The sequence below is a fragment of the Anopheles funestus genome, chromosome 3RL (genome assembly GCF_943734845.2).
Source record: "Anopheles funestus chromosome 3RL, idAnoFuneDA-416_04, whole genome shotgun sequence".
NCBI lineage: Eukaryota > Metazoa > Arthropoda > Insecta > Diptera > Culicidae > Anopheles > Anopheles funestus.
This window is the reverse complement of record NC_064599.1, coordinates 1786474-1805009: the sequence shown is the minus strand read 5'-3', so window position 1 is coordinate 1805009 and position 18536 is coordinate 1786474. Positions and strand designations below refer to the sequence as shown.

General features: G+C 41.3%; 2 protein-coding genes across 15 annotated transcripts in view; one reads left to right on the top strand and one right to left on the bottom strand.

The window, feature by feature from the left end:
- LOC125767292 (uncharacterized) overlaps window positions 1-18536 on the bottom strand; it is a 51979-nt gene that overhangs the window by 9536 nt on the left and 23907 nt on the right. The window lies entirely within an intron of this gene.
- The window catches only part of LOC125767258 (sorbin and SH3 domain-containing protein 1), a 34308-nt gene that overhangs the window by 3097 nt on the left and 12675 nt on the right, over window positions 1-18536 (top strand). For 2 of the 12 annotated variants that reach the window (XM_049433638.1, XM_049433637.1), the window contains exons 1-12: window positions 5416-9688; window positions 10261-10737; window positions 14944-15411; window positions 15713-15880; window positions 15960-16099; window positions 16186-16258; window positions 16361-16396; window positions 16702-16831; window positions 16906-17056; window positions 17438-17470; window positions 18087-18142; window positions 18217-18392. In XM_049433638.1, the coding sequence (XP_049289595.1) occupies window positions 6526-9688; window positions 10261-10737; window positions 14944-15411; window positions 15713-15880; window positions 15960-16099; window positions 16186-16258; window positions 16361-16396; window positions 16702-16831; window positions 16906-17056; window positions 17438-17470; window positions 18087-18142; window positions 18217-18392 (5071 nt within the window). In that variant the 5' untranslated portion in view covers window positions 5416-6525. The other 10 variants (XM_049433632.1, XM_049433636.1, XM_049433635.1 and 7 more) reach the window with 10 other exon arrangements.

Here is an 18536-nt window from a genome sequence, read left to right as displayed (position 1 = left end):
GTTGCTTATAGTTAAAACTAAAATAACAAAGGCAACAACAGGTGGAATTGTAGATGATGATATTATGTGTTTGTTACTCGCCCAGACCTTTGAAGGTTGACAAAATCACATTCAAAACAGTTGAACAGTATACACTCCCGATATCCGGAGCGCAACATGAAACACATGCAACAATACGAAATCAATTTTCAAAGTGTGTCTTTTTTCCTTTTTTTCCAAATCATGCTGTATCCATACTATGAGTTTATACATTGAAAAAAAAAAAACCGATAGACTATGCTACTCTCGTGAGCACTAATTCCACAAAATTCCATGCACAAGTTCGAGCTCAATGGGTACAGCAACGTTCTGTTTCACTGCTGCGTGCTTGCCCGGGCACCTAAATTCGATGATGCGTAACGGATGGCGACAAAATAAAACAAAACAAAAACAGCGAAATAACTTGACTAGTTCCGTATCGAAAGCTAGCCGCGTCTCGAACAACGTGGATAATCTGGAGTATCGTGGATATGTTTCGAAAATAACAACAAAAAAAAGAAAACAGTAACATTAATCATTGAACCTATCTATAGGGAACAAGCATCAACTTTTTGGTGTTAAAATCAGATAAATATTATTTAAATAATATTTTCAAATGCGGCATATATTATACCTACTGTGCATCCTTTTAAATGATGCCTTTGCTACACAACACTCAGCGACAACAAGGGTGCTGACTAACCTTAGACCACCGTTTTTATCATTACTTTTCACTACCGACAACAAATGATGCTGCTCAGTGATCCGAATCAAATGTAAATCGTTTGCGCTTGATTGCGTGTGCAATTCATGTATGCGGCACAGCGATTGCTACAAAATGCCATCATGCTAGGGGTGGTTTGCTTGCTTTGTGTTGGAATCCTGTTACACATGATACGACGATCTACTATCTAATATGACGATCTCTACCTAAAAAGTACTACATATCTGTACCACAGCAATTGAAGGGTACTATTTGCTTTTGGAGTAGTTCGATTAGTTTTTGGAGTAAATTGAGCTAAAACTATTTTTACAAATACAAATCATCAATGCTCTAAATAAATTAATTTCCATTACAATGACTTTGTACAGTTATAGCATTACGAAAAAAAAATAAACCACACCCTTCTTGATTAATACAATACTACACACACCCCTGCTCTTCAGCCGTGCCGTTTTGCGGTCCCTATTTATTCAACTTATTTTCCAGTATCGATCACACGGTCGAACGAATGATCAAGTGCCAGCTAAAACCTCTCATCCTCTGTATGGCTTTTTTGCTACTCTATTGTGTCGCGCATTCCCCATCGAACCCAATGATGAACCCCACCTTCAAATGGGGATGGGGGAGAACCTTCGCAGCACCCCGAACAAAGTCATCGGTCAAACGAAATGGAAATGAAAACAAAACGCACAACGAAATGGCCAAACGAAATCGTCTCTCTCTCTCTCGAACGGTTTCCAACACATGCGCTAACGGACGCATGTTATTTTCCGCTGAAAGAAGCGATCGCGCGTGTGTGTTATACACACAACCCCCTGAGAGAAGGGTTTCATTCACCATCGAACAGCCCCCAGTGGAAGGCAAGCTGCAGCTCGCGCATTTCCAGCGCTTAGAATCCATAATGTTGCATTGGTGTGTGCACCCATTTAATTACCATTAACACAACAATCATACAACGCTGCTTCTGCAGGCTGATCTCTACGGCAGTTCTCTCTCGTGTATGCTCCTTCGTTTACACAAATGAGTATGACAGTATTAATGTAGTCGAAGCATAACTTTAACTCCATCCATGCCGATTAGACCCACAGACCCGTGACTCGGGGACTCGCATACACTCAAGCAAAAACCTCTAACCACTTTATGACAGGGTGCAAGATTATAAAGTATGTGAGAATCGATCGCCGAGATGTACCAGAGTTGTGTGATGCTAAGTGCAAAATCAGATCTCGCCGTGGTAGCTCAATATTCTCTCCAGTTTTTAGACATTTGTTTTAGATTCTGTATGACTCATATGATCATATTCACGTAAAACAGTAATTTAGTGAAGGATTTAATGTATCGCTTACACGTTAGTTTATAAAGATCGGAAAAGGCTCCAGTGTTCACGAGCAATAACTGCATCAATAACCCTGGGTGCGATAAAGCACGGGTCGCGGCATATTGTGTACACAACGCGGATCTCCATCTCTACCCAGCTCTAAACCCAAATCGGTCAGATCATTGTATTTGGGGGGAGAAATAGACAAACGAGCCACAGTGAAAGAGACAGCGCATGTGGAGGAGAGACAATAACAAACAGCAGCATTCAAAAACCCGGAGAGACCATGCCGTACCATGCTTATATAGCATCACATCACAGCGATCAGCACGCTGCGCTGCTGTACCAACAAACCGCGACGACTACGGACGACGATGATGTCGTCGATGAAACCAGTCGCGCACAGTATCGCGTTACCGCTTGAACGATAAAGTTCGAAACCGTCCGTCCAGCAAAGCCACGTGTGTTACGTGTCGCACCGTACACGAAACGCGAGCATACGATCCACTAATTTCCAGTTATGCTGAGAGTGATTTGCTAACCATCAACTAAGTGTGTCCACTAGATCTCCACATCCGAACAGTGTGCATTTGTGAATAGTATAACAGTTACCAGTTTTTTCTGTGATTAACGGAACAGTGCATTCCATAATTCAGACTCACTCAACTCCACTCTCAGGCGCTTCCGTTCTATTGGGGGTTTTTCAATCGCGAGTTTACATTCATGTACAACTTATTTGCAGCATTGTTAAACAAACTTCGTATTCTTACCGGATTTCATTTGAAGGTAGTTGTTTCTCATGTTCTAGTTTGCTAAATTTCACTATTGCAAGTTTCATCACATAAACTTTCACTAAAGAGGATAATAGTCGCATACCAAACCGAAATGACCCATACCACAGTGCAAAAAACAAATGCGAAGAAACATGCTTTGAATGTCGAATCTATATATTTGCGTGTTTTGCATAAACCAAAAGCATAGTGATCATACATACTGAGCTACATCCTTACTGCGATCAGCAGTGTGTTTCAAGATTTGTGTTACTCATTAGCATAGGAAAGCGATTGCCAATGCCGGTTTTTTGGTACGTAATACTGTGATGCGTGCATCTTATTGCGGTCTGTCGACCGAACGCGCTACCACCAAACCAATCGATGAGAGATCGAGTGACGTGAAACCGCTATGTTTATCCAAAATGGCTCAGATCAGGGGTGATGCTGCGAGTTAATATAAGTATACAAGGGGTGAAACCGCCACTCACCTGCGTATACCACGTTGACACTTGTTATCCAACCGGAAGATGTGCATTAAGCGCACGCATACCATTAGACAGCGCGCAAATGCTATGAAGCGTTTAATGACCATTGGCAAATATTAAACCAAACAACAACAAGTGCAAGAACATTATTAATTCAGTGGAGCTCGTGTAAAACCACTGCTTCAATAGCTCTTCCAATCATAAGTGTGTGTTTGTGCTGTGGCGTGTTTTGTGTTTTAATCGACGGCATATGTATGCTGGCAGCAGAATCTGAGCTTGAGGAATACCGTCCAAAACACCAAACGAATGCTATTTAGATATTTTGCTGTGACATTCACGTTTGTGATGAAAATCTCTCACTAAGTGTTAACTGCAGTGATGTCATTTGTGGTAAAGCACCGCGACCGCTGGACACAGGGACCGAACCGAACAGATTTAAAGCATAAGTACAAATTTGCCTGGCATGTAAAATCACTTATGCATATTTAGCGAGCTATTGCTGATCTCTCACCACTGGATTAACACGTTCTCTCATTCTCCCGACGGTACAAAACAAACGCACACGATTCTGTACCATTGCTAATTCGGTGGCTGAAGGCCTGAGTGCGTTGTTGGCAGTTGTTCTAAACGACAAAACTCGTTTGTGATATTTTTTTACACATCCATAGACCACCAAAAGGTGATACTTGCACCGAATGCGAACGGTGTAGAGTGACGTACACAATCGCGCCTTATCGCAGTTGTCAAACACCCAGTGTCGAATCAAACGAAAAGTAAATTGATACAAACAGTTCTTTGAGTAGATACAAACTTTGTTCTACGTTGATACAAGATCAACGCGATCGCGACAAGAGTGTTTCAATAATGTAAACAAATGTAATCTCGAAAATCCTTATTTTCTCAACGGAGTTTTTTGCAAAGTTTTGGAAATCTTGTCAGTACAGAAAACTCTCAAGTTGAAACGAATATTTTCACACGTATCAAATAATTTATTTTGTGTCAAACACAACTTTGGTAATAATACGCATCTTTCGCATAGCGCAATGCAGCTGTGAACGCCTAAATGTAGACAATATAAAGACAATGGTGCATTGGAAAATATGATCACCATTCTGAATCTAAATAGTATTAATTAATATCTTGCTAACGAAATATTACTACTACTATCATATCGTGTATATAAATATATTACTACTACCCGTATGCAGGTTTTACGATTCTTTCTAATCCCTTAATTTCCCATTTATTTTTAGACATTCCAGTAAACAATTCTGAGGGCAGCTTTAAGCAGGTGGAAAACCCGGAAAACAAACGAACAGGTACTTGAACTATTATAACATTACAAGCGAATAGATAAGGTTACGAAAAACATTCAAATATTTGGATTACAATTTATGCTACGTATGCTTCGCTTCGTATGTAAAGCCAATGTGGAAAACCAGCCCAAAACTTTAATGGGTTTCAAGCTATTGAAATCAGTGTTCAAGTGTTTATCATTTCAACAACTTGAAACATTTTGCTAATATTAGAAACATGGAACCTTCGTGTGCGCTTTGTAACGCTGCCGCGTGTAACAATCTACGCAACTCCAACCTTTCACTACCGAGTATTAAGGAGATATCCGATATTGAAGGCAATCACATCTGCTGCTTACTTCGATAACGCTACTGTAACAGCACAAAAAAAAACGAAAGAAATAACTTTACAATTTCATGTTCTACACTCTAACGCGTGCGAGTAACGTAGACATCTTTCGTACACCTAACGAGGCAACGAACGCCAGGAAAACGGTGTAACCCCTTATCAGTAAATTTGATAACAGCCTGAAATGGGCAAACTTATACGTTCTAAGCAAAGCAGACTACACTTCAAGAAGTGCAGAAGCGGGGCCATAGATGTTAATGAAAAAAGTGGAGCTGCAGGCAGCTTAATGTGTAGCATTCCGAGTTGGTGCGTTGCCTCGCAGCGGTCTCGTTCTTCGCACCTAGTGTAGTACTCGTTCTGTGAAATACAAAACAAAATGCGTGTTTTAAGCTGTTGAATCAGACACAACAAAATGACTGCCAAGTATAGGATGGGAAGAACACAACAAGCGCTAAAAGAAAAACCCCTGATCGTGACGATACGGGGGCAGCTCGTGGTACACGAGATCCACACAAGTGGAATTCAAAAAGGAAAAACACCCCTTTTTGCCATTTTATCGTTCCATTTCACATTTACTCCTAAACCTTCTAGTGGAAAGATCTGGCCGCCCGGTTTTTGGTGCGTGGAATAGAAACACTTAAGGGGGCATTCTCGCCGTGTATGAAGATTTGGCATTAGTCTTGGTTGACGCCAGTGCGCGCGATACACCGCAAAACGTGAATCAACATTTGCTGTCGCTTGTTGCTCGGACGGAGATTGTTGAAGTGCCAGATTGGAACCATATTTTATCACAAGCGTATATTCGTTAGATACATTCGGTTTGGTTTAAGGCCCAGTGTGCTCGGAACCGTACCAGATGCACTTGCCTTAGATTGGTTGTCTAACCAATGTCTGTTTTATAGCAACTTCGGCGATAACCGTCAGACCTCACAGTATAGTTCATCACAGTTATGATTCTAGACGCAGTGGCATTCAGTGTGTTATGTTGATGTGGTGGCAAATTATCTGCTTTCGAGTCAAGTCACGTGTCAGAGCAGACGCGACTACCAAAAGAAGATTTTCGGAAAGCTGTGTTTGAACAATGTGTTGTGCGTTGTGTTTGCTTTGACACATTCGGTCGTGTGTGCTTAATCAACTAAGCAAAAGGTACTACACCAAGTGCTGCCTGTACGGCCGTATTACTTCTAGTGTGTTGATGGTGCAATAGACGACGCTGCGACAATGCGGTGATAGTTGATGAAACGCATTGTGCTATCGCAAATCACAGTAGCTTCTAACGACAATTCTATTTACTAATCCGGTACTCTACCTAAATCATCGCCCGTTCGCGTTGCGCACGTTTCGTTTCTGTTCCTTTTTATTCGCGGCAGTGACATTGATAATGGCTGTCAGCAGCATAACACACCACCAAACGTACGCGGCCGTAGATTTCTGTGCAATTGTGTATTGGTTCGGTCCCGGATACGATAAGTCACAGATACGATAGCATTTACACACGGGTGCTTGTATGTGAATGCACACTGTTCGACGGTGTAGGTCGAAAGAGTTTCTGAATCGAAAAACATGAGGTGCAGTTCGTGTATCGGTGGCAAACGTCGCAGTCATAGACGTCGCAACGACCATGAATCTACATCATCAGTGAAACCAACTAAAACAGCTGATTGGAAACCCGGCCAGAATATGGATCAGCATCTAAACGCACCGGACGACTGCATCGTGTATCGGGTGGAATCGCCTGCAAACAACCATTCTACTACGTTCAACGAATCAGATGATTATCGCCCTCCATCGATAACAATCACAGAGCTCGACGATGAAATGATCGACGAAAACGAAATAGACACATCATCTTCAAAGAGAGATATGTATGAAGATATTACGATTCCTGGTGACCTGGTAAGCCACTATCATCGTCCTTCGCGTGCAACGCTTGAAATCATACGAGAAGAAGAACTGACCGATTGTAGTGACAGTGAAAATTCACACATTTTGCCGTCGTCCGATAGAGAACATCCACCATCACAGAAGGAAGGTAACATCGCCCAGGTGGATAACAACACAACAAGCGGAAAGGAAAACGGTGTCGCGCACGTTACGACAAAATTCGGTTCTGTCAGTGTATTGCACGATTTTCTACGCTACCGACGGCAGAGAAAACGACGACGTGGAACAGCACTTCACAACGCTGCACCGCACTTTCGGCAAAACGAGCAACAGGTTCCGACGACATGCCTACTACTAGACGCCAAGGAGAGCAATATAGCACCGACGGAGTATAGAAGCATTTGTACCACGGAGATAGTCAACAGTGAGGTAATGCAGGCCGAAGTCATCAACATTGGATCCAACTCCAGCAGTCTTGATGATCTTAGCGACATGGAATCGGAGAATCGGGAAGAGCCTGTGGAAATGTTTGCCCAAGAAAGCAGCACAACTCCCGATCATAAAGTATTAATCGACCAAATCGACGGCAGCATACAGAGCGAGGGGAAACCAAACCAGAAACACTGTACAATTGTTAATGACAGCGCTCCTTCAGATGCGACTCCATCTAACCATCCCGACCTGCATCAAACAAACGAAGATGTCGAAGAATCGCCCGATGTGTCTAACGACGACAATGGAAACAGTATGCAAACTCATGTCATCACAGAAAACCAACATTTGAAGCAAAATATTCTCAACCCTAGTGAAAATTTTGCAGCGCTTGCGCAGCTTACCAACTTCCCACGGAACCAAATATCGGACACTGGGAATGTTGACGATATTGCGACAGGGTGTGCGTTAGCTGGTGACGTTGGCGCAGATCAATGTGAGCGTCACGATGTTGCGACGAGCAGCATCCATAGTGTCCTACACGCCACCGTTGAGAAAATGAGCGAGCATAAGAATACGGTTGAGAGCAGCAAACCAGACTCTGTAGTACGGGTTACCCTCGAGCATAGCACGTCTTCGCTACTAGTTGAAGATCGTGATCGCGCGTCGGTTGTCGTCGGTAATGATGAAAATGTCATCAAGGCTTTGAAGGACCCGTGGTCCTCGGTGAACGTTCGTGACTGTGTACCAAAGTTCGACATCGACTGCACCGTGAATCATTGTGTTCGGTTCGGCAAAACACCCCCATTGATTGAGGAAATCATGCACCGCCGAGATCAATCTCAGGGGGCGGCAATCGGTGTGAAAAAGGAAAATCAAACTTTTTCTCCTCCATCACCACCGTCGCAGGTGGTGCCACAAGGGGCAATTCCTCTGCCTCCACCACCGACCAAAGCGGATGCAAAAGTGACTAATCTGGGTCAGAATACGATCGAATCAGCAGAAGTCGACAAATCCGATACACCGCCACCTGCGCAGTTAGTTCCCTTAACCGTAGAGGCGCTCTCATCGAGTACGGCCGGAGTTAACGCTTTGGGCAAAAATGCTCAAGCTCTTACTGGCGATCATTCTAGTAAAACTGATCATGCAGATGCTAATCAAAATAGTACGCAAAATTGTTTCGATGCAGTAACATCAGTTCAACCATCGGAAGCTTCGAAAAGCACTGTCGATGACCAAAGTGCTTTGTTTAAGTACATACAAGTGAACGGTCGTACTGCGGATCCAAGTGAAAAGCATTATCAAGGGAACGCACAGAACGCTTCTGATGTATCCCCAGACCCAACGGCCTACGGCGATTGCTTGGTAGGAGATCTGAAACAGCACCCGCTAGACGATCCCGTTCCCGTTCAGGGTGATGCTGGTACCGGCGAGGGCAACGCCGACGGTGCAGCAAAAATAGAACAGGCTCACGAAGATCATGGTGGACAGAACTGTGGTGTTAGTTCCGAAGTAATCGTGTTGTCCCCAACTTTACGTAATACTGACCATGAAATCTTAGTCTCCGGCACTAAAGCTGGCATGAATAACGTAGCACGAAAAAAACATCCTAGCAGAACAGTGGAACAAAAACTTCCTTCCAATACTGTGCCATTATTAAACCTTGCCGCAGACTCTTTCCCACCAAACCAGAAGCAACCATTGGCTAGCGATGTGCGTACAGAAATTAGTCGTTTGAAAGATGCAGAGCTAGAAGATGAGTTTCGCAAGCTGGAAATAGAAGCAGCAAGATTCGAAAGGGAATTGCAACAAATCACATTACCCAAGTCGCAAACGTCCCAATCGCATGTATCGACCGAATGTACCAAAAAATACTATGTTTCGAAACAAAATGATTTTGTAATTGAGCGATCTAGCATGTCCAGTGTGAATAATTCGAATATGGTTGGTGCAATGCATGGAGTCTCCTCCGAAAATCACCAACAAGATGTAGGTTTCGCATTACGGGATCAGCGTGAACAACGATCGAATCATGTTAACCAGGATATGGTAATCAAAAATTCTTCCTCCGACCAGCTTCGTGAGCGTGGTCCCATACCTCCGCCTCCCTTACCACCGATCGCTCCCACCAACGCGTCGACGGATAATGAAGAATTTTTTGTGAAAAAAGTCAAAGATCGTGTGCGTGATTTAATGGCGTCGCAGGCTGCGGCTGAGGCAGCGAAAAACGCAACGAAGATACGTAGTGCACCATCGACACCAACGGCGAGCCGGAAAAATATCGAAGCAGAATTCAAAGAATTTAGAGAAATTCGTCAACGAGAGGCTGTCGCCGAAAGGAAGCTGGTAGCCACCAAACCCATCGTAACCAGCAGCAGCGGACCAGCAAAGCAATCACATGCGCATACCGGTGAGTCTACGGAACGACCGGATGAAACACACAGCTCTAGTAGCAGCTGGATGTCCATTCTTATTTCTACCGGCGTTGGAATTATTATGTGGAGTGTCGTCCGACTCATATACCCGTTTTTTCGCAAATGATCAACAAGTGTGTCTAGTCTTGTCCTTGGTTATGTTTGTCCTGTTTCCATGAGCAGCATTTATGCACATTTAACACATTCTTTAAAAAAGATATTTATCGTTTAATTACTATTACGCTAACAGTTTCCAACAAAAAAATACTCCTTTAATGACATTATTTGTTTGTTCGATATGAGCTATGTAGTTCATATAGTATAATTATATTTTATCCACAAATTCAACCATGAAATGAGCCAAATTTGTTAAAAACCCATTTACTGTGACCTAATAAGACATAACAATAAAATGTTTAGTATGAATCGATTCAATATGTTACACACCAATATGCCGACTTTGTTCTGTTGTTTTCATTCCTTTTCTTAACATACGAATCAAATGTTGTCGCACATGATCCAGCAATATGATTTTATTTTTATATTTCTGTTTGATATGTTTTATTAGTGCGAAACTTTTCACCGTCACGAATTCCTCTCGCCACGTCCAAAACTTCCACCGTGTCTCATAGAAAACTTAACGATGCGCTAAGCACGGGTCCCCCGGTCGCAAAGAAACCCAATCACGAAAATAAGGCTTCGACTGAGGAAAACAATTCGGAGCAAATAGTAGTCAATGTTGCGGCACTTATTGCAACGCACCAAGAAAAGCAACAATTGAGCACTCTACCATCGGTTGCGCAAGCCCCGAAAATAGCGCCACAAACTCCACACGTCGAGCATATCGACAGTGACAGCAATGACCCGGTACAGCATGATCCAGCTTCCGACGAACCGGTAGTTAGCGTCAGTGATAAGTGTCAACAGTTCGAACAGCGCATTCGACAAAACTCGACCGATAGTGCGTGCGATGCGACACCGCACGTACGTAAGATTTGCAGCAACTCGGCGGCATTAGATGGACAACCGTACCAGCAGAAACCCGGTACGACTTACGGTAGAAATGGAGATGTTTGTTGTGATGCTGTGGATAATAATAACTTCACCGAGATTGACTTGCTGCATGAAATCGATCACGCATTAGTGCTTGCTAAAGATTTCTTGTTTACTCGCGGTACGTTTGATACCTTGGTTTTTTTTCTCTTGCCACTTTGCTTTTTTACCTTCCCCTCCGTGTATCTGTGAGGAATTGCATCCTTTCTCGCGATACGTCCGTTTATGTCCCTGTTGCACTCACGATGTCTTGTCCCGAGTATTAACTTTTTATTGCGCTTCAATTCCCTGAGCTCGCTAACTATGTGCATATAAAATCAATTAATCAATTTGCTTATTATTGCCATAGTTTTATTGTCGATTTGAAGTATTATGTTGTAAATGAGTTCTTTGACTAACAGTAACAATTCCATTGGATGGATCTCAAATTGAACACATCCCTTAATGTTTTATTTAACATCATAAAACGTTCTTGTATATTACATTACTTTCTGTTTACCTGTTTACCTGTAGAATTCAAGGTCAATTAAAGAGATCGAAAAAATCTTTTATCCTCAGCAAAAAAAGGTGGATTTATTACAAAAAATCATTCAATTTGTCAGATAAAAGCTTAGATAAACAGCAATGTTGAATTTCTATTCTGAAGTGTTTTGGTGCACGATCCTTAACCGTTTGTGCGTACACACCTCAACATTTGCCAACGTTACCTGATGATTCATCACGCTTTACTATGAAACCCTTTTTTTTTCGCCACCATTGATCTTACGTTCGGTTCGGTAGCGTAATTGCTATACTATGAGAATGAAAACCGGCGCATACATGTTCTGTGTATATGATCATCGGTGCACAACCACCGTTTTTCGCTGATCGTCTAGATCAAAAGTCTTCGAGAGAGAAAAAAAAACAACATTGACGTCCAAGTTTGATGCCACCCGACGCGAATACCTACACCAACGCAAAAGCTGTGGGTGCATCCGCTGTAAGGGAGGAAAATGGGAAATTTTGGGGGTTGTAAAACGTAACGGACACATTATTATTTTTAGCCATTGAACGCAAATATATGCTCCGCGAGCGGCACGATTCGGTGTCGGTGTGAAAAATGGTAAACAAGTCCGTAGCTACTACTACGACAAGCAAAACTTTTCTGTGTCTGCCCGTTAAGGGAAAGGTTCATTTTTCGAGGAGAGAAAAAAAAATATCTGTATCTGTATCTTTACAATTAGATGCGAATGAAATATATATATTTTCATTCAGTATTGGCCTCCATCCAAAAAGGGTGGCCGTTTGCGATTTGGCCGTTGTGCGCGCCCTGCAATTACAAGTGCGCATGGTCAACGCACACTGACGCGCGCGCCGATACGTTTGAACGTGAGCAAAGAAAATGTTATGCCGGACGACAGACAGCAGCATCGTGAGAAAACTCAAGGCGAAGAATCGAGACGACCAATAGCTCGTTCTTCGCGCGTAGTCGAACCAATAGAGTCTCACCGTACAGTCACAAGTTTTCACATTTCCGTACCGTCTTTTTTTTTGTTTCTACCTAACAGAGGACGTAGGGTGCTTGTCGGTACAAAACGTTTGTTGTTGTGACAAAGTTACAACAAATTTCCATTAACGAAACTGGCAATATCGCCGAAAACGCCTTTAGAACAGACAGTGAAAATGGTGTGATTCTGTGTGTGTGTTTTTTTTTTTCATTCCGAGAACCGATGGATAATGATTTGATGCGCTTCACACGCACTTGTTGATGAGTCGAAAAACTGTTAAAAGAGTTTTCAAATCAAATCGCTCAATGTGATGCATTCAGTGCTGCATTCCGACACCAGTTTTAGTGAGATGGAATTTCGATGAAAACAGAGTGCTTTAGTACATGGATCAGTTTGATCGACACTCAATAAAGTAGCTGATCGGAGTTGCGTGCGTGAATTAATACAAAAACTGTGCAACGCAAACGTGTTTCCAATCTTCTATCTTTTTCCTTTTTTTGTGTTTTGTTTTTACACACAAGTTATTTCTTTTATTGTTTCATCTACCAAATTCTAGTGGCAGTAGTGTGCTTTACTTTTTAAGTGAAAAATTAAACCGCCTTAGCTGTACAAAAACACGGCGTGAAGAAAATAAAACCCGAAGAGCAAAATAGTGTACGGAATACATCGATTCGGAGCAAGTTCGAAATTTTTCTAAAATCGAAAAGTCGACGAATATGGGTCAGGGTTAGTAGTCCAGTGTTGCCAAGGCTTTCTCTCACTAAATCATCATCACAAAGCAAAATATGTTTAGCTCTTCTGGGAGCAACAACATTAATCAACAGGAAACACTTTTTCCATCGTGTGTACTAAATAAAGAAACAACATGCAACAGTTATACTTTTGTGAAGTTGTTGCCGATGTTGCTTTTGTGAATTGTAGCTGGAAGTTTAGCACTTTAAAATATGTCCATTGCTTGTGAACGATATGATTGCAGATAGCGGAACAGCGGTTAAAATTGCGCCTAAATTTAAGGCCAAAACTTCTAGCTTAGGTAAGTGCTCGTCTGTCAAAGATTAATCTTATACGATAAATGCACACTGAAAAGGTTCCTACGTCAAACTATCAAACTTGGGGATGAAATAATAAAAATATGTTTTTTAATAATTAAAAATTTTGAATCTTTTCCATTCATAAGCAATAAGTTTGATAACGTTACCAAAAAAACGATGTATCCGGATCAAATAACTTGATCTCCATCATCGCCCATTACTCTTATGATGCTGACTATGATTAGTTCATCGTCTTTTCTTGTACCTAATGATGTAATTTAAAGTCGTGCAGAGCATTTACACACGAAATGTTTACAATCGAAAGTGAACGAGCAATAACAAAACAACATTCAACTCCATTACTGCTGCGTTCTCGCAAAAGCTAGAACTGTTTTGTTGCGAGCGTCAATGGCAGAAATTGGGTCCAGATGTTCACAGCAAGATCAAAATTCTGTTGTGATCGTTTTTTGTGCTAATGTAGGCAAACTAGAACTAGCTCATAAGTGTGAATGATTAGTGAACGGTTGGGTATTGAAAGTAATGGAAAATTATCATTGCTCATCTAAACGTTTTGGGTACTAAGAAATTGCTGTTCAGTTTACCGAACAATTTCAGAATGTTATTGATATTAAACTCCTATATTATTAATAATAAACTAATTATGTAGTTAATTTTGTTTTAAATTGCAACATTTACCAATGCATTCTACAACTTCAAACGGTTACAAAATATGTTTGTAAACTCTGAAGCATCATTTTTTTATGTGTCAGAAATAATATTAAATCATAAACTTTTAAAACCATACTTTACTGCCATTAGGTCACTAGTTAAATAACGTAACCCCTTAAAACGTGCGTACTCTTCCTATCCGAGTCGCTCGTCTTTGAAAGAAGAAAAAAAAACGTTGGCGGTCCATCTCAGATCTGGTTTGTCGAAAAATGACGAATTTATAAATAAAATCTGTATCCAAACGCACGGTCCTAATTTTGTAATGCCTCTCGGGTTTACCATAAGCAAACCGCAATACAGGGACGCTAGCTTGAAACATGTCTGTGAGAAAGCAGATGTAGAAATGAGATGATTCACACCCACATGATTGTATGTTACGTTGCACACGATAGAACAAAAAGGAAAACTCGTGCGACTATAGAGCAGTACACCCTCAGGTAGGAAGGGGTATCTCGTCTGGTGGCTGTCAAAATTTTATAAAAATGTATCCTTGCTATTTGAACTGTGTTAAACTGTGTCGGTAGATAGCATCTGACTGGTTGCCAATCGTAGCTTATTGAACAATAACCACCGGCACACTATGAGGAAGACTTCTGTAAGATCCCTCAGGAGCTTGTTAACCGGCCTTTCATGTTGGTAAACAATTTTATAACAGTAATTATATGAAATGTGTTGATACAAAACCGATATTTGGAAATATGTATAATAATTGAATGTTTTTAAAACAACATAAAGTACTTATTTAAGAGAATAATCGTAATGCTATTAAATTTTGTATGTGTTTTTCGTTTTTCTTCATGTTGCAAAATTTGGAAAAATGCTGTAAAAACCGCTTTGAGATATTTTCTTTTTGCAATTCATTACATAACATATGTTTTGTGAGCATATGTGTTTATTCAACTAAGCTAATTGAGATTCATACACATCATCCCTTTATCTGTTCTTTCCCAGGAGTGTGGTCTCCCTTTAATCGCTCTACAGAAGTCCTTACCAAAGCCGAACTTGCGGAACGATCACCGGCACAAAACGAAGCTAACGCATCACAACAGCCGCCTGTGTGGACACCACGAAGCGCACCACCATCGCCACTATCGGAACGTCGGGAATTCCGTCGGATAGGATTCGAATCACCAACACCTACACGAAGAACTATCACTCCGTCTCCGGCAGATCCGTCTGCCGTGGTAACGCCTCCTTGGAATCAGCCAGGCTACAATCCTCCGTTGGCGGTTGCTGAACCTTCGAAATCAATCCCAATACAAAGTTCTGCCTCCAGCGGAGCTTTAGTCAGTTCAGCAAAAGTCACTACGCCACCTCCACCACCACCAGAGCAAGGATATCAACAAGTACGATTTCCACCACTGCCAAGATCAGCCAACACACAAGAACCAACGATAAATTCACTTCTGAAGTCTAAAGGTAAGCGCCACTAGCCTAATATTCCCATGAGTGAAATGATCAGTTTTCCGGGGGCACCATTTTTCACGAATTGTGATCTGTTGTTTGCCATTTACGTTTTAACCGGTTACCACTACTGAAGCACATACAATCTCACCTGTTATGCATCTGACAACTATTGATATGGAGTATCAAACACTCAAGATCAAACAAAAATATTGTGACATCTACTTTCGGACATCACTTTTCTAACGGGGTAGTCACGGGTTTTACACAACTTCACAGCACCTTTATTGACATTTAACCAACCATTTCAATCCAGATGGAAAAACAGCTACACTCAAAGGTTCTGAAGCTGCGGAAAGTTTGAAAAAGGTTTCAACTGTAACTGCTAGTACAGTACGTACTTCATCGTCCTTGATGACGAACAACTCACAGCTTGGTAGCGTGGTTAATACAAGTCAAACCAACTACCAAAACCCACCATTAAGTAAGTGCTTGGAAAGCAAGGGGGAAAGTGGACCGTTACTTACAATGTTTAAAAACTTCTCTACAAAAATCTACTCCAGGACATAAAGCAGAACAATCCATCGCCTCTTTACAAGCTACAACTGACATGCAGGACCGACAAATGCAACAGTCGCCCGCAAACAAAGTGGAAGGAATCGGTCCTATTTCTAGGGAAGGAATGCCACTCACATTACGATCAGTAAGTAACGAATACCTTGATGGGGGGAAAATTCTTGAGGATATCTTGAGAAATCGCCTAACGAGCTTAATGTGTACCACTTTCAGGAGATAGACGAAAGGAACCGGGATAAATGGTATAAACAAATGTACCAAACGCTGCACAAAACACACGAAGATGGTAAGTTCTTTTTTGTTAAAGCTTCACTTTGTTTTGTCTTAAAAACAAAGAGCATACAACCACAGGACATGTATTTCATCGTATACGTTCGTTTCTTTTCAGACGATTATGTTACCGTACGATACAAAACTCGCAGAGGTGATATCAATCGCGCTTATCTTCAGTTATAGATGATTCTCACGCGTACACGAATCAGTCGTTTTGCTTGTCTAATCTTATCCATAAGATCAAAAAGATGCGCTGTTACCATTCAACTACGCTGCGTCTTTTGTTTTGTCATGCAGCTGTTATCGGCATATCATAACTTTTTCACACATACACATAATTGTTTTAAGTCACTATTTTGTTGGGAGCACGAGTGCCCGTTTGCTTTTCATAATACGCTTAGTAGAATTCGTTTTCCTGTATCATTTCATTGATCGTTGGTTTAATAATGGTTTTAGGATATCCTTACAAATCGAGTGGCTATCAGTCGGAGCCCGAGCCTAACTACGATTCGGACTACAGCATCAAATACAGCACCCTTGATCGCAGACGAACTCCTGTCGGCTTAAGTCCTACCAGCTACAACAAGTGAGTGTAAATAAAGTTTTCCATTCTTTCCCCCTATTTTTAACAACTGGTTCAATCGATACCCTGTCCTGTAGATTCAACACGTTGCAAAGCAAACCTGCAACACCGCAACAGTACCATCAGCAGTCGGTGAAATCAGGACAAGTATCGTACAAAAATCAACCGGGCAGAATAGAAGATTACACACCGGGACGTTCGTCGATTTCGGAAAAAGAATCTAAAGAGGTAATGTTAGTGAAGTATGGCGCAGTTGGCGGACAAAAAAAAGAGAAAGCGATTCGTTATCTGGCTTAGGCGATAGGCCACAAGCTATGCGCCAATCATTTGCAGCAACAGATGAAATAACGCGTGTAAAAAGCCAAAAGCCAATACCAAAAAGATGCTCCCATAATCGCCTTGTAAAATATTGAATTACTTTCGTATAGTTGATCGCTCTTTCGAAGAAGAAGAAAAAACACAGAAGTAATCAGTCAGAATATTTTTTCCTCTTCTCGTTTCACGAACGGCACGTCCTCCATTAACGATCTTACACCACTTGTCGTGCGACCCGTGTGCATTAAATCTATGCGTGCACCAAACAAAACACTTGCGCACCCAAATTCACAGTGGTGGGATGAAGTAATGGACATTTTTAACGGGGTACGATCCTAAGTTTTGCTACTCATTTTCAATTACTTACACACCTTTAGACTGATTCACGAGTGTTTTGCTTTACACTTTAACAATGCAACTCACGTTTTACGCTTGCTACTTCTGCACAGCTGATGTTTCATGCAACGATCGGTGCATTTAATTTCATCTAGGCTAATGTTGCTTAATTTCTTTAACACATGTTCGCAATTCAGACGAAAAAAGATCGTCCATACCCTACAAATAGTGGTAAAACTGTAAATATTAGGCATTGTGTTATCGCTTCTAACAAAGAACTCTAAAGGCTGGATAAATTTAAATGGATTTTGGAAGTACAATTAACAAATTCATTTACAAGTAACATGATTTATGTGTCAAACACGCACACTAACCTCGCATCATAGATTGAATGTACTCACTCACACGTACCTTTCTTGCTTATCTAAACTACTCACTCGATAGTATTGCACAAGAAAAAGACACCCAGAGACAAAAGTGATACGTGCGTATTGTATGAAAACAATATGTAATCCGCAGTAGCTTCAGCTTGAAGTGTTTTATCAAATAATTTGCCATTCAAATGCTTTGCGAAGATTATTATTCCTGGTTTCTTATTTCTTCACAGCAATTGGAACATCAGAAAATAACTGGTAAAACATACACCGAAGGCAATTTGTCAAGGTAAATACAATAATAAGTGAAACATTTGACAAACATTAAACTTATAAACGACATTTTACGCACCATCACTGCAGAGCGCTTAAAGAACAAGGATACGAAAGTGATTCAACCTTAGTTTTTCGAAAACGAGAGCCTCCAGTTAGTGCAGCACTAAGTCCAGTGGAACAAAAGCAATACTACAAAACCATGCAAGCGGGAGGTGAGATACCACTGCAAGGTTTTCGCAAACCGGCACCAGAGCGGCCAAAAGGTGAGCATGCCACGTCTTATATCTGATAGCAATACACTATTCTTCTTCATCACTGTTTACAACTTTCGTTCACTATACCTGACCTACTCATTAACATCTTCTTCTTGGGACTCGTAAACTTTTACATCTTTTTGGTACATAACA